Source organism: Scyliorhinus torazame, chromosome 9 (genome assembly GCF_047496885.1).
Source record: "Scyliorhinus torazame isolate Kashiwa2021f chromosome 9, sScyTor2.1, whole genome shotgun sequence".
Classification (NCBI taxonomy): Eukaryota; Metazoa; Chordata; class Chondrichthyes; order Carcharhiniformes; family Scyliorhinidae; genus Scyliorhinus; species Scyliorhinus torazame.
This window is the reverse complement of record NC_092715.1, coordinates 46,732,289-46,757,679: the sequence shown is the minus strand read 5'-3', so window position 1 is coordinate 46,757,679 and position 25,391 is coordinate 46,732,289. Positions and strand designations below refer to the sequence as shown.

The 25,391-nt window shown below is 47.1% G+C and overlaps 1 protein-coding gene across 25 annotated transcripts in view; it reads right to left on the bottom strand.

The window, feature by feature from the left end:
• LOC140429166 (teneurin-3) overlaps window positions 1-25,391 on the bottom strand; it is a 3,593,949-nt gene that overhangs the window by 666,475 nt on the left and 2,902,083 nt on the right. For 21 of the 25 annotated variants that reach the window (XM_072515817.1, XM_072515806.1, XM_072515811.1 and 18 more), the window contains one exon: window positions 1,525-1,806. The exons of the other annotated variants lie outside the window; for them this stretch is intronic. In XM_072515817.1, the coding sequence (XP_072371918.1) occupies window positions 1,525-1,806 (282 nt within the window). The remainder of the gene's footprint in view (window positions 1-1,524; window positions 1,807-25,391) is intronic. 25 annotated transcript variants of the gene reach the window in all.

Genomic DNA, 25,391 nt, shown 5'->3' with positions numbered 1-25,391 from the left:
TTTGCTCTTAGATAAGGGGACCAAAAATGTTCACAGTATTCCAGGTGTGGTCTAACTAGTGCCTTGCACAGTTTTAACAAGACTACCCTATTTCTATACTCCATTCGCTTTGAAATGCGAGTTTCACGCTGGGAAGCACAGTGGTTAGCACTGTTGTTTCACAGCTCCAGGGTTCCAGGTTTGATTCTCGGCTTGGGTCACTGTCTGTGCGGAGTCTGCCCGTACTCCACTTGTCTGTGTGGGTTTCCTCCGGGCACTCTGGGTTCCTACCACTGTCCAGTGGATTGATCACGCTAAAGTTGCCCTGTGGTGTCCAAACGCGAAGTGAGGTTGCCTCATGGTGCCGAGGTCCCAGGTTCAATCCCGGTGCTGGGTCACTGTCCATGTGGTGTTTGCACATTCTCCATATGTTTGCGTGGGTTTCGCCCCCACAACCCAAAGATGTGGAGGGTAGGCCGATTGGCCACGCTAAATTGCCCCTTAATTAGAATTTTTAAAAAAATTTGATTGTTAAGTCCTGTGCATCAGCATTGGATAGTTAAGTACACTGATGCCAAATAACAGGCCTAGGAGGTTGACACAGCTGCTGAGGGGAGTTTTGACTTACCCTGTGGCAGGTCAGACTTCGGATAGCCTTCAGTGCTGTCAGACAAATTGCCTTTTCACTTTGATGTTGGTGTCAACTGTACACCGGCTCCAGTATTAGGAGTTAGTCGTACCACTTTAATGTTAAAACACCTTCACAGGTGAAGACATGTGCCGTGGATCAAAGCAGGTACTCAGTTGAATGACCTTCAGAAGCTGTTCTAACATCTGCTCCTCACAGTCCTCGAGACACACATTTTAAAAGGCATTCAGCTCCTAATGGAACACTACTTCAATCACATGCATTACCTCTGCTTTTTAATCATGATGAATTTGCACTCCAACTTTGAATCACCCCCATCCTCTGCCCGCCTGCATCATTAATAAACTGTCCTCTGTGGTTACTCGTCCATTCACAAGAATCTGCACATTTCTGCTGTGTTTCCTTGATGAGGAATATACAAAGATACCTTTGATTTGAGGAATGCCCAGGGGATCATTTTATCACCATGTGTTGCACATCTCTGCTGCGAGTACACAGGTGGCATGCACGGATATAAATCTAGCTACCTTCTCCCCTGCCTACTGCCCTCCCCACTTTAAAACCAAACCCATCAAATCCTCATTAATCTCCCAGCAGTTCCTGGTCCCTCAGCCCAGGCTGTCAGTAATGCCATCAGAGAATTTGTGAGGTAAATTAATCATCATTTCGACAATGCTCCATCTCAAAGATATATCCAAGATCACAATGGAGGTCCCTGGCATTATGCAGCTCATCTGGTTGTTCCATATTGATCTGGTGCAATGACAGTACTCAAGGACATGACATCCATGGAAAAATATGGAAAAAGATTTGTTCCTGTGAGGGTTGAGAAAGAGAGAGAGAGCGAAAACTGTGAGCAAGTGTACTTGGAATTTTAAAGAAGCTTCTGAACTCACCATTCTCACTGTCTGACTTGTTGTTTTCGTGCTCCGTGTCGGTTAGTGTGAGGGCTGAGTTGGAACGGCTGGATAGGCAGGAACTGCGTCCGGATTTGACTCCCCTGCCCCAGAGCCTCATGGCGTGCTCCGGGGACATCACTCCTTCGTTTTCTGTGTCGGCATCTGATCCTGTGTTCACGGAATATCCTCGGTGGGGGAGCCCCATCTCCGAACAGAACGCCAGCCCACGTCGAGTGGCAGGCTCACAGATTCCCAATTCCCTCAGGGAGAAATTTGCCCCTGTCATGGGAATAATAGTGGAAGTGAGCTTTTTTTCCCCCCTTCTCTCATCCTGAGGCAAATAAACACATACACACACACACACACCGGTTTTGGATTCCATCAAGCATCACACAGAGGTATCTTGTTAAGCTTATGGTGTGAGGTGATCAAGGTCGTTCTTTTGTCTGCTACATTCCACAGCCATTCACACGCACCGTACAGCTCAGCCCTGCTTTTGTCACCTCAAGCCCCTGTCACTTCCATTCAGGTGGCAAAGAAAAACAAGCTGGCAGGTATAGAAAATGTTGGGGGTTGGGAGAATGCTTTACGAAGAGCTTACGGACAATCGGTGGAGAATTGGGATGGGCATGAAAGGTGTGAAAACTGATAGCCGGCCCTTTGTCTCAACTCCTCGAAACCTACTTAAACAATGCTTCAGGGCTTCAGCCAAACTGCATTAGTGATGACACCTGTTATGAAAGAGCAGGGAGGAGGATTGAAGGCTGAGATCTGTATCTGACCATTTAAAAGAATGTTCCCTACTCATAGTGTTCCAGCCCATTAGAGTGATGATAGAACAACCAGAGACTGCTTGTCAGAAACTCTTTTAGTTTTGCTTGCAGCATGCGTCCCTTCATTTAAAAAAATGTCTTTTTAACCATTCTGAGCCCCTACCTCTTTTTCAGCACATCCAGCAGCAGCCTGAATCCAGGCTTTAATAGAATAATTTTGTGTCTAAACATTTTGGGCAGTGGGCCAGATGCTGCGGTTGTTCAAGGGGAGGATCTCAGGCAAGAATCAATTAATCTTATCTGGTAGCATAAAGTCAGTAGTTTACATTATTTTTCTCACCCCCTCCTGGCTGGTTTCCCATTTTGGCCTCTTCATAGCCTAGAGGTCATCCAAACCTCTACCGCTTAAGTCCTAACTTGCACCATGTTTTGTTCACTCATGTCAAAATTTGGTTCCAACTCCATCTACATGTTTGCTGACGATACGACCATAGTGGTCCGGATCTCGAAGAACGATGACTCAGAATACAGGCGGGAGTTAGAGAACCTAGTGGAGTGGCACGACAACAATCTCTCCCTCAATGCCAGCAAAACTGAAGAGCTGGTCACTGACTTCAGGAAGCAAATACTGTACACACCCCTGTCAGCATCAACCGAGCAGAGGTGGAGATGGTTACTAGCTTCAGATTCCTAGGGGTACACATCTCCAAAACTCTGTCCTGGTCCACTCACGACGATGCTAACGCCAAGAAAACACAACAGCGTCGATATTTCCTCAAAAAACTAAGGAAATTCGGCATGTCCACATTAACTCTCACCAACTTTTACAGATGCACCATAGAAAGCATCCTATCGGGCTGCATCACAGCCTGGTGTGATAACTGCTCAGCCCAACACCGCAAGAAACTTCTGAAAGTCGTGAACACCGCCCAGTCCATCACACGAATCCACCACCCATCCACTGACTCCATCTACACCTCCCGCTGCCTGGGGAAAGCGGGCAGCATAATCAAAGAACCCTTCCACCCGGCTTACTCACTCTTCCAACTTCTTCCATCGGGCAGGAGATACAAAAGTCTGAGAACACGCACGAACAGACTCAAAAACAGCTTCTTCCCCCGATGTTACCAGACTCCTAAATGACCCTCTTATGGGCTGACCTGATTAACACGACACCCCTGTATGCTTCATCCGATGCCGGTGTTTATGCAGTTACATTGTGTACCTTGTGTTGCCCTATTATGTATTTTCTTTTCTTTTCTTTTCATGTACTTAATGATCTGTTGAGCTGTTCGCAAAAAAATACTTTTCACTGCACCTTGGGGCACGTGACAAGAAACAAATCCAATCCAAATGTCCCTTGTGCTCACTGGCCTGCACTGATTCCCAGCTAAGTAATCCCTTGACTTTAGACTTTTAAACTCTTGTTTTCAAATCTCTCCATGACCTCACCTGTCTCTAGCTCTCCAATCTTCCCCAGTCCTACAGCCCTCTAATGAGATTCGTAGTGAGAGATGACGATCAAGATGTAGAATCAGTTTGAGTGGCGATAAAAAGTAGCAAAGGTTAGATGTCACTTGTGGTAGTAGTTTATAGCCCCCCCGATAGTGGTTACACTGTATGACAGAGTAGACATGAAGAAATAATGGGGGCGGGGGTGGCAAGGCGTGAATCCCATCCCGATGCCGGCTGCCGGATTCTCCGGCGTCGGTTTTTCGGCGGGAGCGGGTATCGCATCGCGCCGGTAGGGGGCTGTTGGCAGTGACCGCCCCCCCCGGCGATTCTCTGCTCCACGATGGGCCGAGTGGATTTCCGCCAGTCCCGCCAGCGTAAATCAAACAAGGTCCTTACCAGCGGGACCTGGCTCTGCAGGCGGCCTGCAGAGTCCTCGGGGGGGGGGGGGGGGGGGGGGGGGGGCGTGGGGGGATCTGGCCCGGGGGAGGCCCCCACAGTGGCGTGGTCCGCGATCGGGGCCCACCGATCTGCAGGCGGGCCTGTGCCGTGGGGCACTCTTTCCCTCCGCACCGGCCGCGGTAATGGTCCGCCATGGCAGGCGCAGAGAAGAACCCCCCTGCACATGCACTGGGATCATGCCAGAACACGCTGGCGCTCCCACGCATGTGCCAACTCGCGCCGGCCAGCAGAGGCCCTTCGGCGCCGATTGCAGCAGTGCCAACCCCCCGGTGTCGGCCTAGCCCCTGAAGGTGTGGAGGATTCCGCACTTTCTGGGAGGCCCGACGCCGGAGTGGCTCACGCCACTCCTCGGCGCCAGTACGGCCCGCCCGCCAGATACCGGAGAATCCCGGTCCATATTCGGGACAATTTGCGAGAGCAGTATGTTCCAGGAGTCGGGCTAATTCTGACCTTGAAATGCGCAATGAGCCAAGATTAATTAATTACCTCATAGTTAAGGAATCTCTAGGCAACAGTGATCATAACATGCGTGAATTTAACGTTCAGTTTGAAGGTGAGAAGTGTGAGTCAAAGACTAGTGTTTTGAAATTACGTAAAGGCAATTATAAGGGTATGAGGCAAGAATTGGTTAAAGTGAACTGGGAAAATAGGTTAAAAGTAGGACAGAAGAGAAACAGTGGCAAGTATTTGAGGAGATATTCCATAACTCACGGCTTGTGGTGTCGGGGATAACATATTAGCATGGGTAGAAGATTAGTTAGCTAGAAAAAGCAGAGGATAGGGATAAATTGGTCAATTTCAGACAAGACAACAACAGTAACAAGTGGAGTGCCACAGGGATCAATGCTGGGGCCTCAATTATTTACAATCCATATCAATGACTTAGATGAAAGGGTCAAATATATGTTAGTTTAATCTGCTGATGACAGATGGGTAAGAAAGTGTGTCATCAAGAGGATACAAAGGCTCTAAAGGGGATTTAGATGGACTAAATCGTCGGTGCAGGCTTGGAGGGCCGAAGGGCCTGTTCCTGTGTTGTATTGTTCTTTGTAAATGAGTGGACAAAACCTTTGCAGGTGGAAGGTAATATAAGAAAATGTGAGCATGTCCACTTTGACAGGAAGCATAGAATAGCAGTATATTAGTTGAATGGAGAGGGCCTGCAGTACTCCTCAGTACAGAGGGATCTGGGTATCCAGTACATTAATACATAGGTGTAGCAAATGTTCAGGAAGGCAAATTAAATGTTGGTGTTTCTTGCGAGCAGAATTGAGTATAAAAGTAGGGAAGTATTACTGCAGCTGTGCAGGACCTGTGTAAGACCACATCTGGAGGACTGTGTACAGTTTGGTCTCCTTACCTATAAAAGGATATAATTGCACCAAGAGCAGTTAAGAGATGGTTCACTGAACTGGTTCCTGGAATGAAGGAGTTATGAGGAAAGATTGAGCATGTTGGGTTAGAGTTCATTAGAGTTTATGCGAACGAGAGGCGATCTTATTGAAACTTCTAAGATCCTGAGGGGACTTGACATCGTTGATACTAAGGATGTTTCCCTTTGTGGGGGAAATTAAGAACCCATGGACACAGTTTAAAAATTAGAGGCCTTTATTTTAAGACTGAGATAAGGAGGAATAGAGTCATTGATCATTGAAATCCTCTTCACCAGAGAGCAGTGGAGGCTTAGTCATCAAATATATCCAAGGCTGAGTTAGATTTTTCATTATCAAGCAAGGCAAGGTTATGGGGAGGCAGGTAGGATAGCGGGGTTGAGGTCACATTCAGATCAGCCATGATCTTATCAAATGGCAGAGCTGGCTCAAGGGGCTAAATGACTTACTCCTGCTCCTAATTCCCTTCAGATATCAGCACTCTTCCCGTTTGAGCCTCTTGAAAATCTTTTATTTTTATCGCTCCACCATTGGCGGCTGTGCCTTCAGTTGTGTGGGCTCTAAGTTTGAGAGTTCCCGCCTTTCTTTCTTTAATTAAAACACTTCTTGAACCCTACTTCTTGAACCAAGCTTATAGTTATCTGCCCTGATATCTCCTCATGTTGACAGAATGTGCTGGGCACTCTGACAGTACATATTTCTGAGTCGCTAATCTCATGTGCCTGGGGTCTCTGGCAATACATTGCTAAGGGCATGATTCACTGGAAGAATTTCTAAGTATGGTTTTGGGTGCATTTGGAGGGTGTCTCTCGGTTGCTGCAGTGCCAAGAATGATAGGCTATTTAATGGCACTTAAGTCGTTTTCTTGGGTCTTGGGGAGTTTCTCCCCATGAGGCCGCACTTAAGACGTTTTCCTGCACTGCGTAGCTGAGCTCGCCAGCAGGACCAGCTCCTCACAGATCGGACGCCATTTGAAAGGCTGTCCCGATCTCTACACCTCCCCTTTCAGGAGCTCCCCCTTCACCCCTCCCAAACTTTCTTCAGCCCCCTCAAACCCCCCTCATCCCCCTTTCATGGGCCTGGCCGCCTGGACCCTGACCCGTGGCCGTATGAACCTGGAACATGGGCATCTTGAAACTGCTAGCTGGGCACCCTCGCAATTCCAACCAGCCACCTTGGCAGTGCCAGGTTGGCACACCAGGGTGCCAGGTTGTCAATGCCAAGGTTCCCAGGTGGCAGGGGGAGTACCAGGGTACTATCCTGCTTGTCCCCGACCACCCAGGAGACTCAAAAGGCCTGTGAGGCCTCCCCGAGGTGCCATCACGCCTTTTCCACGAGTGTGGAAACCAGTGATAAACGGCATGATCCAGATCTCGCCAGGCACCGCGAATTGGGTGAAATGTGCGAGGTTCGCACCTGGCGCGGTGTCGAATTTGGGGCTCTAATGCGGTTCACCCATCGCGCCCGGCTCCTGTGGTGGCAAAATCGCTCCCTAAGTCTATGACAAAGAGTGCTGAATATCCTTCCCTGGAGTTCCTTATGGTATCTGACCATGTCCCTGGGTATATCAGGCATTCTGTACCTAATTCACCACTGGCAGGTGTCCGAGTCGCTGGGCGCACAGCAAGCCCGGGCTCCCTGACCACTAGTGCATGTGCCCTCATAACTCAAATATCGAAATTAAGAGTGAGAGAAAGTTCAAATTATAAACCTCCTGAATTGAAAGTTTAATTGAACATTTGTCATTCCAAAAAATAAGGAACGGCTGATTTCAGTGATGCTGTGTGAAAATCAGGAGAATGGGGACTCGGAGGTTAGAGAAGCGAGTGGGTGAGAATGTTGGAAATAGCTATAATCTAGTTCACCTTCTCATTTGCACACCAAAACAATCCTCAGCAGAGTTTCATTCCAGCAGCAATCTTGGCTGACTTAACGTTAACTCTGCCTGTTAATTGGTTCATTGCCCTGGTCATATCACCCTACACCACTCAGCATTATCTAGAGCCTTGAATGCTAAATGGGGTCTGACAGCGAGACTCATAAATTATGAAAATCAACTGCTATAATTAACTGCAAATCAAACATCAGCTGTCACAGATTTGCAATGTAGGAATACCTTAACTGATTGCTTGGGAGACCTAATCAAGTGAAACAAATAGAAAACAGCCAAATATCAGTCTGCGGTGCAACTTCACGCTTTCAAACAGTGACACTGCACAGCTCAGACTTTTAACTTGGATTTTATTTTGGCTGTTGTTCTGCAACAGTTGCTATGGTGATTTGCTGCGGTTTCTGATTTATTTAACAACCCTTTGAGGACCCCCCCCAAAATCTATTCAACCAAAGGAACTTTCTCTTTAAATCTCTCGTCTTTCCTCAATTGCAGATCCCTGGTTTGCATTGCTCCGCTATTGACAGCCATGCCCCAAAGTGCAGATTTCTGGCCCCCACTCCCAAGCCTCCTTTCCTTGTTCCTTACCTTCCTGACTTTAAGATGCTCCATCATTATTGGTATTTTGCCCAAAATGTCTCCTTATCAGACTCGGTGTCAAATTTTGCCTGATGATGCTCCTTTCCCTGGGCAGTTTACTATGCTTACAGTGCTATATAAATACAAGTTGTTGTTGCATGCTTTGACTTTCTCCTTCCCCACCCCCCCTCTTGCTTGGGGTATACTTTTTGTCATCCGGTGATTGCCTGGGTGGCTTGCACACATGTGGTCATCATTCAAATCCGAGCCTCCAACATGAGCAGGCTATTTCACCACACACGTTGTCAAAGCTAAATGTGGGTCTGTCACCATCAACCTGAGGAAGGAGCAGCGCTCCAAAAGCTAGTGACATCGAAACAAACCTGTTGGACTTTAACCTGGTGTTGTAAGACTTCTTACTGAGATACAGACAGGCAGTGACAGACACTCAGTACAGCCAATCAACACAGAGGACAGAACACAACCAATCACCAGGCAGAACACTAGAAGGTGGTCTCCCACTATAAAACACACGAGGCATCAACACTCTGCCCCTTTCCACTGGTAACAACTGGAGTGACAGTCAGGGTGTATATATCAGTTAGCACCTTCTACACGTGGCTCAGAGCTAGTCTGGTCTAATTCGTTACAGTAAGCACGCTTAGATTAGTAGAGTGTCAAACCCACAGCGAACTGTGTGCACTGCTTAACAAGTTCAATAAAGCGTATTGAACCAACACCGAAGTTTGGAGTCTACTTTCAAGTACAACTGCATCCAGTTGCAGTCCGTGTTACCCCTGGGTGATTAACACGACAGTCTCTGGGATGACTCCTGCTCTCTGAATCTGAGAATAGAATCCATAAAATCCCTACAGTGCAGAAGGAGGCCATTCGGTCCATCGGGTTCGGCCCATATGGCACCAACCCTCTGAAAGAGCAACCACCACAGGCGCACTCCTCCACCCTATCCTCGTAACCTCACCAAACCTGCACATTGTTTGGATTCTAAGGGGCAATTTAGAGTGGCCAATCCACCTAACCTGGGCATCTTTGGACTTTGGGAGGAAACCGGAGCACCCGGATGAAACCCATGCAGACACAGGGATAATGTGCAAACTTCACACAGACCGTCACCCAAGGCCTGAATTGAACCCTGTCCCTGGTGCTGTGAGGCAGCAGTGCTGTGTCTAATCCAGCGTATACAATTTGCCTGTGGGCTGCAGAGCGGAATATCTCTTGATCTCTATTTTGTGATCCCTTTGGTCGAAGTGCGAATAGAAACTGGGGGCTGATCCTCATTCGCCCCTTCATAGGCAGGTGAAAGTCCCAGATGAGGAAATTGAACACATCTAGCTAGCTGTCCATGCAATACAGAGAGAGTGCTGCACAGTCTGAGATGCCGTATTTCTGATGAGACATTAAGCCAAGTCTACCCCTTCTGGTGAACGTAAAGTAACTATTTTGAGGAGAAGTGTTCTCTCGGGTAGCCTGGTTGATATTTATCACTTAACTAACTTCACTTAAATAGATTATCAGGTCATTTATCTCACTTGTGTTTGTAAAATCTTGCTGTTTGGAAATTGGCTGCCACGTTTCCTGGATTGCAACAATGACAACCCTTCAATTAGGGCTTCATTGAATGGTATGTTGCCTCCCGGGTGCACGGGTCAGGGATGTCTCAGATCGGCTGCAGGACATACTGAAGGGGGAGGGTGAACAGCCAGTTGTCGTGGTGCATATAGGCACCAACGATATAGGTAAAAAACGGGATGTGGTCCTACAATCAGAATTTAGGAAGTTAAGAGATAAGTTAAAAAGTAGGACCTCAAAGGTAGTAATCTCAGGATTGCTACCAGTGCCACGAGATAGTCAGAGTAGAAATTCAAGAATAGTCAGAATGAATACGTGGTTTGAGAGATGGCGCAGGAGGGAGGGGTTCAGATTTTTGGGACATTGGAACTGGTTCTGGGGGCGGTGGTACCATTACAAATCGGATGGTCTACACCTGGGCAGGACTGGAACCAATGTCCGAGGTGGTGCTTTTGCTAACACTGTGGGGTAGGTTTTAAACTAATGTGGCAGGGGGATGGGAACCAGATTAGGAAGTTAGAGGTCAGTAAAAAGGCAGCAACTAAAGCCAGTAAGGTACTAGATAATAAACTCAATGTGACTAAGGGGAAGCGTAGACAGGGAAGAGATGATGAACGCAAAGGGACAGGTGGTCTGAGGTGCATTTGTTTCAATGCGAGAAGTGTCGCAGGTAAGGCAGATGAACTTAGGGCTTGGATTAGTACCTGGGAATATGATGTTATTGGTATTACGGAGACATGGTTGAGGGAAGGGCAAGACTGGCAACTACATATCCCAGGGTATAGATGCTGCTTGAGGGATAGAGAGGGAGGTAAAAGGGGTGGAGGAGTTGCATTACTGGTCAGAGATGATATCACAGCTATGATTAAGGAGGGCACGATGGAGGATTCGAGCACTGAGGCAATTTGGGTAGAGCTAAGGAATAGGAAGGGTGCACTAACATTGTTGGGACTTTACTACAGGACTCCCAAAAGTGAGCGTGAAGTAGAGGTACAAATATGTAGACAGATTATAGAAAAATGTAGGAGCAATAGAGTGGTCGTGATGGGAGATTTTAACTTCCCCAACATTGAATGGGACTCATGTAGTGTTGGAGGCGTAGACGGAGCAGAATTTGTAAGGAGCATCCAGGAGAGTTTTTTAGAGCAGCATGTAAATAGTCCAACTCGGGAAGGGGCCATACTGGACCTGGTATTGGGGAATGATCCCGGCCAGGTGGTTAAAGTTTCAGTCGGTGATTACTTTGGGAATAGTGATCACAATTCCGTAAGTTTTAGAATACTCATGGACAAAGACAAGAGTGGTCCTAAAGAAAGAGTGCTAAATTGGGGAAAGGCCAAGTATAACAAAATTCAGCAGGTGCTAGGGAATGTGGATTGGGAGCAGCTCTTTAAGGGTAAATCCACATTTGAAATGTGGGAGTCTTTTCAGGAGAGGTTGATTAGAGTGCAGGACAGACATGTCCCTGTGAAAATGAGGGATAGAAATGGCAAGATTAGGGAACCATGGATGACGAGTGGAATTGTGAGACTAGCTAAGATGAAAAAGGAAGCATACATAAGATCTAGGCAACTTAAATCTGATGAAGCTTTGGAGGAATATCGGGAAAGTAGGATAAATCTCAAACACGCAATAAAGAGTGCTAAAAGGGGTCATGAAATTTCTTTGGCTAACAGGGTTAAGGAAAATCCCAAAGCCTTTTATTCGTATATAAGGAGCAAGAGGGTACCTAGATAAAGGATTGGCCCACTCAAAGACAAAAGAGGGAATTTATGCGTAGAGTCAGAGGAAGTGGGTGAGATTCTTAATGAGTACTTTGCATCGGTATTCACCAAGGAGAGGGACATAAGAACATAAGAACTAGGAGCAGGAGTAGGCCACCTGGCCCCTCGAGCCTGCTCCACCATTCAATGAGATCATGGCTGATCTTTGTGGACTCAGCTCCACTCTCCGGCCCGTACACCATATCCCCGAATCCCTTTATTCTTTAGAAAGGTATCTATCTTTTTCTTAAAAACGTTTAAAGAAGGAGCCTCAACTGCTTCACTGGGCAAGGAATTCCAGAGATTCACAACCCTTTGGGTGAAGAGGTTCCTCCTAAACTCGGTCCTAAATCTACTTCCCCTTATTTTGAGGCTATGCCCCCTAGTTCTGCTTTCCCCGACCAGTGGAAACAACCTTCCCGCATCTATCCTATCTATTCCCTTCATAATTTTATATGTTTCAATAAGATCCCCCCGCATCCTTCTAAACTCCAATGAGTACAGTCCCAGTCTACTCAACCTCTCGTCATAATCTAATCCCCTCAACTCTGGGATCAACCTAGTGAATCTCCTCTGCACTCCCTCCAGTGCCAATATGTCCTTTCTCAGGTAAGGAGACCAAAACTGAACACAATACTCCAGCTGCGGCCTCACCAACACCCTATACAATTGCAGCATAACCTCACTAGTCTTGAACTCCATCCCTCTAGCAATGAAAGACAAAACTCGATTAGCCTTCTTAATCACCTGTTGCACCTGCACACCAACTTTTTGCGACTCGTGCACCAGCACACCCAGGTCCCTCTGCACAGCAGCATGTTTTAACATCTTACCGTTTAAATAATAATCCATTCTGCTGTTATTCCTCCCAAAATGGATAGCCTCAATGGTTGGCAACATTGAATTCCATCTGCCAAACCCTAGCCCATTCACCTAACCTATCCAAATCCTTCTGCAGACTTCCGGTATCCTCTGCACATTTAGCTTTCCCACTCATCTTAGTGTCGTCTGCAAACTTTGACACATTGCACTTGGTCCCCAACTCCAAATCATCTATGTAAATTGTGAACAACTGCGGGCCCAACACTGATCCTTGAGGGACCCTACTAGTTACAGGTTGCCAACCAGAGAAACACCCATTTATTCCCACTCTCTGCTTTCTGTTAGTTAACCAATCCTCTACCCATGCTACCACTTTACCCTCAATGCCATGCATCTTTAGTTTATGCAGCAACCTTTTATGTGGCACCTTGTCAAAAGCTTTCTGGAAATCCAGATATACCACATCCATTGGCTCCCCGTTATCTACTGCACTGGTAACGTCCTCAAAAAATTCTACCAAATTAGTCAGACACGACCTACCCTTTATGAACCCATGCTGCGTCTGTCCAATGGGACAATTTCCCTCCAGGTGCCCCGCTATTTCCTCCTTAATGATAGATTACAGCATTTTCCTACAACCGAAGTTAGGCTTACCGGCCTATAATTACCCACTTTCTGCCGACCTCCTTTTTTAAACAGTGGTGTCACGTTTGCTACTTTCCAATCCTCTGGGAACACCCCAGAGTCTAGTGAATTTTGATAAATTATCACTAGTGCGTTTACAATTTTCCTCGCCATCTCTTTTAATACTCTGGGATGCATCCCATCAGGGCCAGGAGACTTGTCTACCTTTAGCCCCATTAGCTTGCCCAATACTGCCTCCTTATTGATTACAATCATCTCAAGGTCCTCACCTATCATATCTTTATTTCCATCAGTCACTGGCATGTTATTTGTGTCTTCTACTGTGAAGACTGACCCAAAAAACCTGTTCAGCTCCTCAGCCATTTCCCCGTCTCCTATTATTAAATCTCCCTTCTCATCTTCCAAAGGACCAATATTTACCTTAGCCACTCTTTTTTGTCTTATATATTTGTAGAAGCTTTTACTATCTGCTTTTATGTTCTGAGCAAGTTTACTTTCATAGTCTACCTTACTCTTCTTCATAGCTTTTTTAGTAGCTTTCTATTGTCCCCTAAAGACTTCCCAGTCCTCTCGTCTCCCACTAATTTTTGCCATTTTGTATGACATGACGGATGTTGAGGCTAAGGATGGATGTTTAAATACTCTAGGTCAAGTCGGCATAAGAAAGGGGGACGTTTTGGGTATTCTAAAAGGCATTAAGGTGGAAAAGTCCCCAGGTCCGGATGGGATCTTTCCCAGGTTACTGAGAGAAGCAAGGGACGAAATAGCTGGGGCCTTAACAGATATCTTTGCAGCATCCTTGAGCACGGGTGAGGTCCCGGAGGACTGGATAATTGCTAATGTTGTCCCTTTGTTTAAGAAGGGTAGCAGGGATAATCCAGGGAATTATAGACCTGTGAGCTTGACGTCAGTGGTAGGCAAGCTGTTGGAGAAGATACTGAGGGATAGGATCTATTCACATTTGGAAGAAAATAGACTTATCAGTGATAGGCAGCATGGTTTTGTGCAGGGAAGGTCATGTCTTACAAACCTAATAGAATTCTTTGAGGAAGTGACAACATTAATTGATGAGGGAAGGGCTGTAGATGTCATATACATGGACTTCAGTAAGGCATTTGACAAAGTTTCCCATGGCAGGTTGATGGAAAAAGTGAAGTCGTATGGGGTTCAGGGTGTACTAGCTAGATGGATGAAGAACTGTCTGGGCAACAGGAGACAGAGAGTAGTGGTGGAAGGGAGTGTCTCAAAATGGAGAAAGGTGACTAGTGGTGTTCCACAGGGATCCGTGCTCGGACCACTGTTGTTTGTGATATACATAAATGATCTGGATGAAGGTATAGGTGGTCTGATTAGCAAGTTTGCAGATGATACTAAGATTGGTGCAGTTGCAGATAGCGAGGAGGACTGTCAGAGAATACAGCAAAATATAAATAGATTGGAGAGTTGGACAGAGAAAGGCAGATGGAGTTCAATCTAGGCAAATGCGAGGTGATGCATTTTGGAAGATCTAATTCAAGAGCGGACTATACGGTCAATGGAAGAGTCCTGGGGAAAATTGATGTACAGAGAGATCTGGGAGTTCAGGTCCATTGTACCCTGAAGGTGGCAACGCAGGTCAATAGAGTGGTCAAGAAGGCATACAGCATGCTTGCCTTCATCGGACGGGGTATTGAGTACAAGACTCGGCAGGTCATGTTACAGTTGTATAGGACTTTGGTTAGGCCACATTTGGAATACTGCGTGCAGTTCTGGTCACCACATTACCAGAAGGATGTGAATGCTTTAGAGAGGGTGCAGAGGAGGTTCACTAGGATGTTGCCTGGTATGGCGGGTGCTAGCTATGAAGTAAGGTTGGGTAGATTAGGATTGTTTTCGTTGGAAAGATGGAGGTTGAGGGGGGACCTGACTGAGGTCTACAGAAATTATGAGAGGGTGGATAGCAACAAGCTTTTTCCAAGAGTGGAGGTGTCAATTACAAGGGGTCACAATTTCAAGGTGAGAGCGGGAAAGTTTAAGGGAGATGTGCGTGGAAAGTTTTTTACGCAGAGGGTGGTGGGTGCCTGGAAAGCTTTGCAGGCGGAGGTGGTAGAGGCGGGCACAATAGCATCATTTAAGATGCATCTAGACAGATATATGAACTGGCGGGGAACAGAGGGAAGTAGATCCTTGGAAAATAGGTGACAGGTTTAGATAAAGGATCTGGATCGGCGCAGGCTGGGAGGGCCGCAAGCCCTGTTCCTTTGCTGTAATTTTCTTTGTTCTTTGTACAGTGTTTAGTGGTGCCCTGAGGTCATAGATGGAACTGTATAATTACAAGTAATGCTCTTTCTTCAATGCCAGGCATCAGATAAGGGCCAATGAATCCTATCTGTGACACCCTCCCTGCTGGAATAGTCTACTGACAGTCACACTTTGGACTCACCAATGCTGATATGTTTCTTCAGCAAGAAGCCAAGTTAGATTTCACACGAGAAGTGGATAAGATGGGGGGAGAGAACACTGGCCAAAACAATAATTGCAAATAACAATAACATGTTGTATTTGTGTACCGCCTTTAACAATAAAATGCCCCAAGGCTGGAGCACAAGAAGCAGAACTTGACACTGACGGGGTTATTGGTCAAAGGGGTCAGTTTAAAGGAGTGTCTTAAAGAAGGAAATCGAGGTTGACAGACGCAGTGGTTTAGGAAGGGAATTCCAGAGCTTTGGACCCAGACTGCGAAAGACATAGCTGTCAATCGGGGAGTAATTAAAATTGGGAAGCCCAGAATTAGAGGGGCACAGATATCTAAGAATGTTATGGGACTGGAGAAGGTTTACCGAGGTTGGGAGGGCCGAGGCCAGGGAGAGATTTGGAAACAAGGATGAGAAATTTTTTAAATCGTTACTTTACCAGAAACCGATGTGGATCAGAGAGCGCAGGGGTAATGGATGAACAGGACTTGGTGCAAGTAAAGACACAGGCAGCAGAGGTTTGGATGACCTGAAATTTACAGAAGGGAGAATGTGGGAGCGCAGGCAGAAGTGTGTTGGAATGTGATTTGTTATGTTCTAGGTGTAACATAAGCGGCTTCCTTGTGGTGCACTTGACAAAGGAAGGTTCAGACGTGGAGATAACTTCAACATGTTTATCAAACTATTTACACTTCTATACTCGGTTCGACACTACTGCTAATCCTACTATAGCTACCCAGACTGACTAACCAGCTGCTGCAATCCACGTGGTGGGTGTAATATTGAATCAACCCTGTGTCTCTACTCACTGACTGTCTCCACTGGAAAGAGGCAGACCATGTGTGTGGTGTCCTTATATATGGGTTGGTGTAATGCCCCCCTGTGGTAGTGTCACCTCTGTGTGTATCGTGAATGTCCATTGGTCGTGTCCTCTCTAACTGATCTATTGGTTGAGTGTGTGTGTGTGTGTGATGTCTCTGGTGCTCTCTCGTGTCTAGCTAACCTACATGCATTTACATTGATGCATATCACCACAGAATGGACATGTCTAGAGATGACAAGAAGGTTTTACACAGAGGAGTTGGAAAAAGAGCAGAGTCGGGTGATGTTATAAAGGCGGGGATATGTGGTCAGAAGCTTATCTTGGCATTAAATATGACACCAGCATTGTGAATGGTCTGCTTTAACCAGACAAATGCACAAGAGTTTGACAGATTTTGTTACATGGGACAGCGGTGCTGAATTCCACACCAGAGAGGACATCCCACTTTGTTTCTGAGGCACTATGGCACATTGCAATGTTGCAAATGCTTGTACTGAACCAAATGAAGTTAATGTCAAGGTTGCAAACCTCTGCCCAAAATGTGGCACTGTTGAGTCAGGTTTGAAGAACTTGGAAGAGTGGAAAAATCACCAACAGCGTCTTCACCCGTTTGTTTTTATTTTGATGCAGAAACATTGCTGTGGACCTCAAAGGGTTACAGGTCTGACAGCAATACAAATTGCCTGCTCGGTTACACACTTGGTAGCATGGAATTGAAAAATCTTTAAAACCAGCAGTCAAATCAATGACTGCATTGAGCATTTATCCTTGTTAGAGCAGCCAGTTTTACCATGTCCTGAAGCTTTGTCAAGTTGGGGAAGGGTGGAGGGCAGCACGGTGGTGCAGTGGGTTAGCACTGCGGCCTCATGGCGCCGAGGTCCCAGGTTCGATCCCGGCTCTGGGTCACTGTCCGTGTGGAGTTTGCACATTCTCCCCGTGTTTGCGTGGGTTACAACCCACAAATGTGCAGGCTAGGTGGATTGGCCACGCTAAATTGCCCCTTAATTGGAAAAAACAAATTGGGTACTAAATTTTAAAACAAAGTTGGGGAAGGGTGGCATGTGGGGAAATCACAGTTCACAGGTGCTCTCCAGAGGGCATGCACAATATCTCAAGGAAACATTTCTGATCCTCCTGGCTCCAAGAAAAATCGTCTACTTTGGAAGGGTTTGTAGACCACACCCCTCCCCCGGCCCCTCCCACCTGACCCCACCCCCCACATTCCCTCCTCGCCCAAACCATCCAGTGCAATTGAAACTGACTCCCACCTTGGGCAGCAAGGTTTTTTTTACTTTTATAAATTTAGAATACCGAATTCATTTTTTTCAATTAAGGGGGAATTTAGTGTGGCCAATCCACCTGCACATTTTTGGGTTGTGCGGGTTAAGCACCATGCAAACACGGGGATAATGTGCAAACTCCACACGGACAGTGACCCGCGGTTGGGATCGAACCCGGGTCCTTGGCGTTGTGAGGCAGCAGTGCTGACCACTGCGCCACTGTGCCGCCCTCGCATGGTATTTCGAAAGACCTGGTACCCAACATAATCAGGGAACAGCGTCAGCTTTGCTTTTGAAGGGCAGCACGGTGGCGCAGTGGTAGCACTGCAGTCTCACGGCGCCGAGGTCCCAGGTTCGATCCTGGCTCTGGGTCACTGTCCGTGTGGAGTTTGCACATTCTCCCTGTGTTTGCGTGGGTTTCGCCCCCACAACCCAAAGATGTGCAGGGTAGGTGGATTGAACATGCTAAAATTGCCCCTTAATTGGAAAAAATGAATTGGGTACTCTAAAATTTTTTGGTTTTTTAAAAGCTTTGCTTTTGAATCCAACAAGCTTTGCTGCCCGCTGATTCAGACACTCATCACAAGGAATCCCTGGACCTCTCCAGCTTTGACTGATCGTCATGGAAACTCCGCCCCGACTGCGATGGAACCATTGCTTTCCTGATCTTCGATCATGCCTGTGACATCCCAATAAGATCATGAGATCGTAAGAAATCATGATATCCTGCACAGTGCCCTCCCAGCACAAAAAAAATCAGAGACTGCTCACACAGGTCCCTTGCTGCGGCTCCCAACTATCAAATTCCAGTTCCTGCTTCACTCTCCCCCTGGCCAGTTAGCAGGTCTGGCCAGGCACTGGGGGACCTCTGGACCTCTTATGTTATTAAGGACCAGCTGTTAAGGCCAAGGGGATTGTCACATCGCCGGAATCTCCAGGTACTCATTGGGGCATCATTCACCATTCTCCCAACCCCCCAGCTTTTCAAATTGGACCAGTGCCTCGACTACAAGTGGTTCACCACCAACACGTATGCAGTGCCATGAATATAGGAAAAATCCCCAAGTTGTTTCATAGGGGAGATTAAAATGGGGGAAGCTCATGAGAGGCGGTGGTGAGGTAGAGCTGGGTGTCATCAGCATACATGGAGAACCTGACATTGCGCTTTCCACTGATGTTGCCAAAGGGCAACGTGCAGATGAGAAATAGGAGACGGGGGTGGGGGAGGCGGGGGACTGGGACACACACACACACGCAAGGATCGACCTTTGGGAGATACCATAGGTAACTGTGAAGGAGTAGGAAGAGACGTCACGCAGGTGATGAGGTAAAAAAAGAGTGGACCCAGACACGTGCAGTCCGCCCGGATGGATGACAATGGAGAAGCTTCAGAGGCGGATTGTGTGGTTAGCCATCTCAAAGGCTGCACGGCCGGTCGAGAAGGAGTAGGAGGGCTGGTTCATCTTTGCTACAGTCATATAGCATATAATTTGTGGTTTTGATGAGAGCTGCTTCCATATTGCGGCAGGACAGAAATCTGATTGGAGGGATGCAAGAGTGATCAGAGACCACTGCTGCTTGCATGCAAGGTTCCCATCCAGTCCCAGCCCTTCAATTACCATTTTTGCATCCCTGTGTCAAAAGGTGTTTTGCACAGAAGTTTATTTAAAAGCTGTTTTTTTTAAAGAACAATCACTATACACATGCTACAAATTCGCGTAAAGTGTGTATCCTGTGTTGATTCGGAGGATTTATAAATATAACTTGGGAAACAGAACTGCACCCTTAATCATTGTTCTATTTTCTGACTGGGGCTGGAAACAGTCTTATTGCCCTCTACCTTGATTCACAGATCATTCATCCACAGGATGTGAGTGTTGCTCTGACAAGGTCGCATTTATAGGCCATTTTCTTTATGAATTGCTTCATAAATTATTCTTTATAGTGATTTGACACAAGTATGTGCTAGGCTACCTGGTTCACTCATGTACTTTAGGGAAGGAAATTTGCCATCTTGCCTGGTCTGGCCTACTTATGACTCCAGACCTGCAGCAATATGGCTGATCTTAAATGCCCGCTGAAATGGCCTTGCAAGGGATGGGCAATAGATTTTGGCCCAGCCAGGTGGAATGACCATGTTAAATTGTCCATTAGTGTCTGAAGATATGCAGGTTAGCTGGGGTTACAGGGAAAGAGCAGGGGAGTGGGCCTAGGTAGGGTGCCCTTTCAGAGTGTTGGTGCAGACTTGTTGGGCTGAATGGCCTCCTTCTGCACAGTAGGGATTCTATGGATTCTAACTGTGCAAGCAGCTTCGCCCAGACTGCACTTTTCAACAGAGTCTACTGATAGCAATAAAGAAGAGAAACATATAACCAACTAACCTTTCCCTCAGTCCAAGACATCAGACTTTGGTGTCCGAGTGTATGGGAGTTTATGGGAAACAACCATTAGATTCAGATTCAGATTCAGCAACATTGCTGTCACTGTCAGCCGTGGTTCAATGATAACTCTTCTGCCTGAGTGGGAAGGTAATGATCTCAAGAGATCAGATCCAGAGATTTGAGCATAATCAAGGTTCAGACTACATGAGGGGGCACTGTTGCTTCAGTGCAGTACTGAGGGAGCTTCCGCTGCACCATAAGAGGTGTCATCTTTCAGAGGAGACTTTAAGCCTAAACCCCACTTGCTCTGTAAGGTGGATGTGAAAGGCCTTATGGCAACATTTTGAAGAGGACTACGGGTGTTCTCCCCAGCTCCGTGGCTAATACTTATTTTGTCAGCAAGGTCAAGAAATTATCTGGCCTTTATTGCATTGTTATTCATGGGAGCTTGCTGTGCACAATTCAGCTGCAGTGACTAACTTGAAGAAGCATTTTACTTATTGATTGTAAAGCTTTTTGGCATGTCCTGTTGTTGTCAAAGACATTTTTATTAAATGAAACATTTTTCCTGCTCGTTGTAAATAACAAATATCACTTCACCATCCCCCTAAATTGCTTCTGCAACCAATGCAGCAGGCATCTCTTGGCAGATGTTAGCTGTGAGTGGGAGGGCAGCATTAAGGTAATCTTTTTTCTGGTCTTTTTACTGATTTAATAAAAATCAGACTTGATTGAATCCATAATGTGTTTTTGACTTGTTTTATATGGTTTTAAGTCTTTAAAGCCTTCGGAGACCAGAATTAGTAAACCGTCAGTTAATATTAGTGTGAAACCCTTTGGTTTCAAGGGATTTAATTTTTATGGCTTTAGGAACACTGACACGCTAATTGCATTTTAATTCTCTTGCCTACAAGCTGAAAGGTGCATTATTAAGGCTGACATTTAATTTCACTAGCATTTCACCTTACTGTGTTTTCTTGCACACTCCTAGTCCACCACTGCCGTTATTACTCCTCCTTTCGCAAAGCAGGAAGGCAAATGGTACATTGGCCTTTATTGTAAGAGGATGTGAGTTTGGTGAGACCACACCTGGAGTATTGTGTACAGTTCTGGTCTCCTTACCCAAGGAAGAATTTATATGCCAGAGGGGGAGCGCAACGAAGATTCATCAGACTAATCCTGGGATGGCGGGAATAATAATCTTAATTATAATCTTTAAAGTCACAAGTAGGCTTACATTAACACTGCAATGAAGTTACTGTGAAAAGCCTCTATCTAGTCACCACATTTCGGCGCCTGTTTGGATACACAGAGGGAGAATTCAGAATGTCCAAATTACCTAACAGCACGTCTTTCGGGACTTGTGGGAGGAAGCCGGAGCACCCGGAGGAAACCCACGCAGACACGGGGACAACGTGCAGACTCCGCACACACAGTGACCCAAGCGGAAATCGTACCTGGGACCCTGGTGCTGTGAAGCAACAGTGCTAATCACTGTGCTACCGTGCTATCCTATGGGGAGCGATTAAGGAGACTGGGCCTGTATTCTCGAGAGTTTAGAATAATGTGAGGTGATCACATGGAAGCATACAGAATTCTTACAGTGCTCGACAGTAGAAGGTTTGCCGGGCTGGGGCTCTAGAATCAGGTGATGCAGTCTCAGAATAGACTGTCGGTCATTTGGAGCTGAGATGAGGGAGGAATTTCTGAACTGGGAGTGTGGCGAATCTTTAGAATCCTCTATCCCAGTAGGCTGTGGAGACACAGTCATTGAGTATATTCAAAATAGTGATCAATCAATTTCTAGATAGTAAAAATATTCTGGGACCTGGAAGTTGGGCCGGAAAATGGCATTGAGAGGCAGTAATCCAGAGATCCAGAATCATTCTCTGGGGACCTGGGCTCGAATGCTGCCATGGCAGATGATGAAATTTGAAAAAGAAATCGGGAATTAAAAGTCTAATAATGACCACAAAACTATTGTCGATTGTCGTAAAAACCCATCTTGTTCACTAATGTACTTTCGGGAAGGAAATCTGTCATCCTTACCTGGTCTGGCTTACATGTGACTCTAGATCCACAGTGATGACAATAAATGGGATGGAGAATACTTGCTGGCCCAGCCAACGATGCCCACATGCCGTGAACAAATAAAAAAACTCGAAGATCAACCATGATTTAGTTGAATGGCGGAAAAAGGCCCGTGGGGACAAATGGCTTACTCATGTTCCTATGTTCTTATGAAATCTCTCCTCTTTCATATTTCATCCCAAGACCTAGAATTTGGATGAGAAAGTAGCTGCAGGGTAAGAAGTATCAGATCTTGTTATGCTGCTTGCGCTCAACGTTATTGATGTGGGCCCCAAAAGTCTTATCGGGACTCTCTGGTACAAAGGGCTATTCTTAAACCTCAGACATTCCTTGCTCTTAAATTGGCTTCTAGAAGGCACCAGGAGAGCAGTGTGTCCTTTGATATTTCCTCCATCTGTCCCTATAAGAGGGAGGAGTACAATGTCCAATCCGCTAACTACATGGCAAAGAAAGATTTTTTTTCATTTGAACAATTAAGGGGCAATTTAGTGTGGCCAATTCACCTATCCTGCACATCTTTGGGTTGTGGGGGTGAGACCCACGCAGACATGAGGAGAATATGCAAACTCCACATGGACAGTGACCTGGGGCTGGGATTGAACCCCGGTCCTCGGCACCGGTATCGAGCCCGGGTCCTTGGTGCCATGAGGCAGCGCTTTATGGCTGAGAACATTTTTTAATAAACATTTTATTGAGGTATTTATGGTTTTACAACAACAACAAAATAAACAATGTACATGAATTTATAAACATAGTGCAAAAGCCGTCTTCCTCCCTTACAGGTCCCACATTTACTAAACCCCTACACTAAACTAAGCTAACCCCCAGCCCCCCCTTCCGCTGACGGTTAATTTTCCGCAAAGAGGTCGACGAACGGTTGCCACCTCCGGGCGAACCCTAACATTGACCCTCTCAAGGCAAACTTGATTTTCTCCAAGCAGAGAAAGCTAGCCATGTCAGATAACCAGGTCTCCGACTTCGGGGGCTTTGAGTCCCTCCAAGCTAATAATATCCATCTCCGGGCTACCAGGGAAACAAAGGTCAGAACGTCTGCCTCTTTCTCCTCCTGGATTCCCGGATCTTCTGACACTCTGAAAAGCGGCACCTCTGGACTTGGTGCCACCCTTGTTTTTAACACCGTGGACATGACATCCGCAAACCCCTGCCAGAATCCCCTCAGCTTTGGGCATGGTTCGCTGGCCCTCTCGCACACCTTACGCACCTAACTTCTACACCAAAGAACCTGCTCATCTGGGCCACTGTCACGTGAGCCCATGGAACGACCTTGAATTGTATCAGGCTGAGCCTGGCACATGTTGTGGACGCGTTGACTCTACACAACGCATCCGCCCAGAGACCATCCTCTATCTCTCCGCCCAACTCCTCTTCCCACTTGCGTTTCAGCTCTTCCGCCTGCGTCCCCTCTGACCCCATGAGTTCCTTGTAAATGTCAGAGACCCTCCCTTCTCCCACCCACACTCTAGAAACTACCCTGTCCTGTATCCCCCTTGGTGGTAGGAGCGGGAAGGTTGAAACCTGCCTGCGTAGGAAGTCCCGCACCAGCAGGTACCTAACTTTGTTTCCCCTCGCCAATCCAAATTTCTCCTCCAGCTCCCTCAGGCTAGGAAAGCTCCCCTCTATAAACATATCCCCCATCTCTCAATCCTGCTCTCTGCCATCTCCGAAACCCTCCATCCATCCTTTCCGGGGCAAACCGGTGAATATTACAGATTGGAGACCAGACCGATGCTCCCTCCGCTCCCACATGCCTCCTCCATTGTCCCCAGACCCTCAGGCCCACCACCACCACGGGGCTGGTGGAGTACCATACCGGCGGGAACAGCAGGTGCGCAGTTAATGCCCCCAAGCTGGTGCCATTACATGATGCCGCCTCCATACGCTCCCAAACCGAGCCTCCCCCCATCACCCACTTCCTGATCATGGCTATGTTCGCCGCCCAACAGTAATTACTGAAGTTCGGCAGCGCCAGCCCATCCTCCCCCAGCTCCACTCAAGCATCCCCTTTTTTACTCGCGGGGTCTTGCCCGCCCATACAAAGCCAGTGATCACTTTGTTGACCCGTTTGAAAAAGGACCGTGGAATAAAGATGGGGAGACACTGAAACACAAACAAGAATCTTGGGAGTACTGTCATTTTCGCTGTCTGCACCCTCCCAGCTCATGACAATGGAAGTGCGTCCCACCTCCGAAAATCATCCTTCATTTGGTCCACTAGTCGGGCCAGATTTAGCTTGTGCAGCCGTTCCCATTCCCACGTCACCTGGATGCCTAGGTACTGAAAGCTTCCCCCTACCACTCAAAACGACATCTCCCCCAATCGCCTCTCCTGGACCGCAAACATCTCACTTTTGCTCATATTTAATTAATACCCCGAAAACCGGCCGAATTCCCCCAGAATCCTCATGATTTCTTCCATCCCCTCTAATGGGTCCGATACATACAGGAGCAGGTCGTCTGCGTAAAGCGAGACTCTGTGTTCCACTCCCCCCCAGACCAGCCCCTTCTAGCCCCTTGAGGCTCTCAGCGCAATTGCCAGTGGCTCTCTGGCTAACGCAAACAACAGTGGGGATAGGGGGCATCCCTGTCTCGTCCCCCGATGCAGCCTAAAATAGTCTGATGTTGTCCTATTCGTCCATATGCTCGCAACAGGAGCCTGATACAACAACCTGACCCAGTCCGCCCAAATCCGAACTGTCTCAATACCTCCCACAGATATATTCCCATTCTACCCGATCAAAGGTCTTCTCTGCGTCCATTGCGACCACTACCTCCACCTCCACCTCGCTACGTTCTGAGGGCATCATGATCACATTTAACAACCTTCTTACTTTGGCCACCAACTGCCTTCCCTTAACATCCCCCGTCTGGTCCTCCCCAATAACGTCCGGAACACAATCCTCAATCCTACAGGACAAGATTTTGGCCAGTAGTTTGGCGTCCACATTCAATAGGGATATCGGCCTACTGGACCCACACAGCTCCGGGTCCTTGTCCCGCTTCAGGATCAATGAGATAGTGGCCTGTGACATGTCGGGGGAAGCACCCCATGCTCCCTTGTCTCATTGAATGTCCTCATCAACAGCGGCCCCAATATCCCAGAGAACCTTTTATAGAACTCCACCTGCCCGGCCCCAGGGCTTTACCCAACTGCATGGTCTTCAGACCCTCCGCTATCTCTTCCAACCCAATCGGGGCCCCCAGCCCTTCTACCAAACGCCCGTCCACCTTCGGAAACTTCAGCCCCCCTAAGAAGTGCCTCATCTCCTCCGGCCCCGCTGGGAGTTCCGGCCCATACAGCCTACTGTAAAACTCCTTGAACGCCGTATTCACCCCTGCTGAGTCCCCAACCAGGTTCCCATCCCAATTCTTTACTTTCCCTATCTCCCTGGCTGCCTCCCTCTTTCTAATTTGCTGTGCAAGCATTCTGCTGGCTTTCTCCCCATGCTCA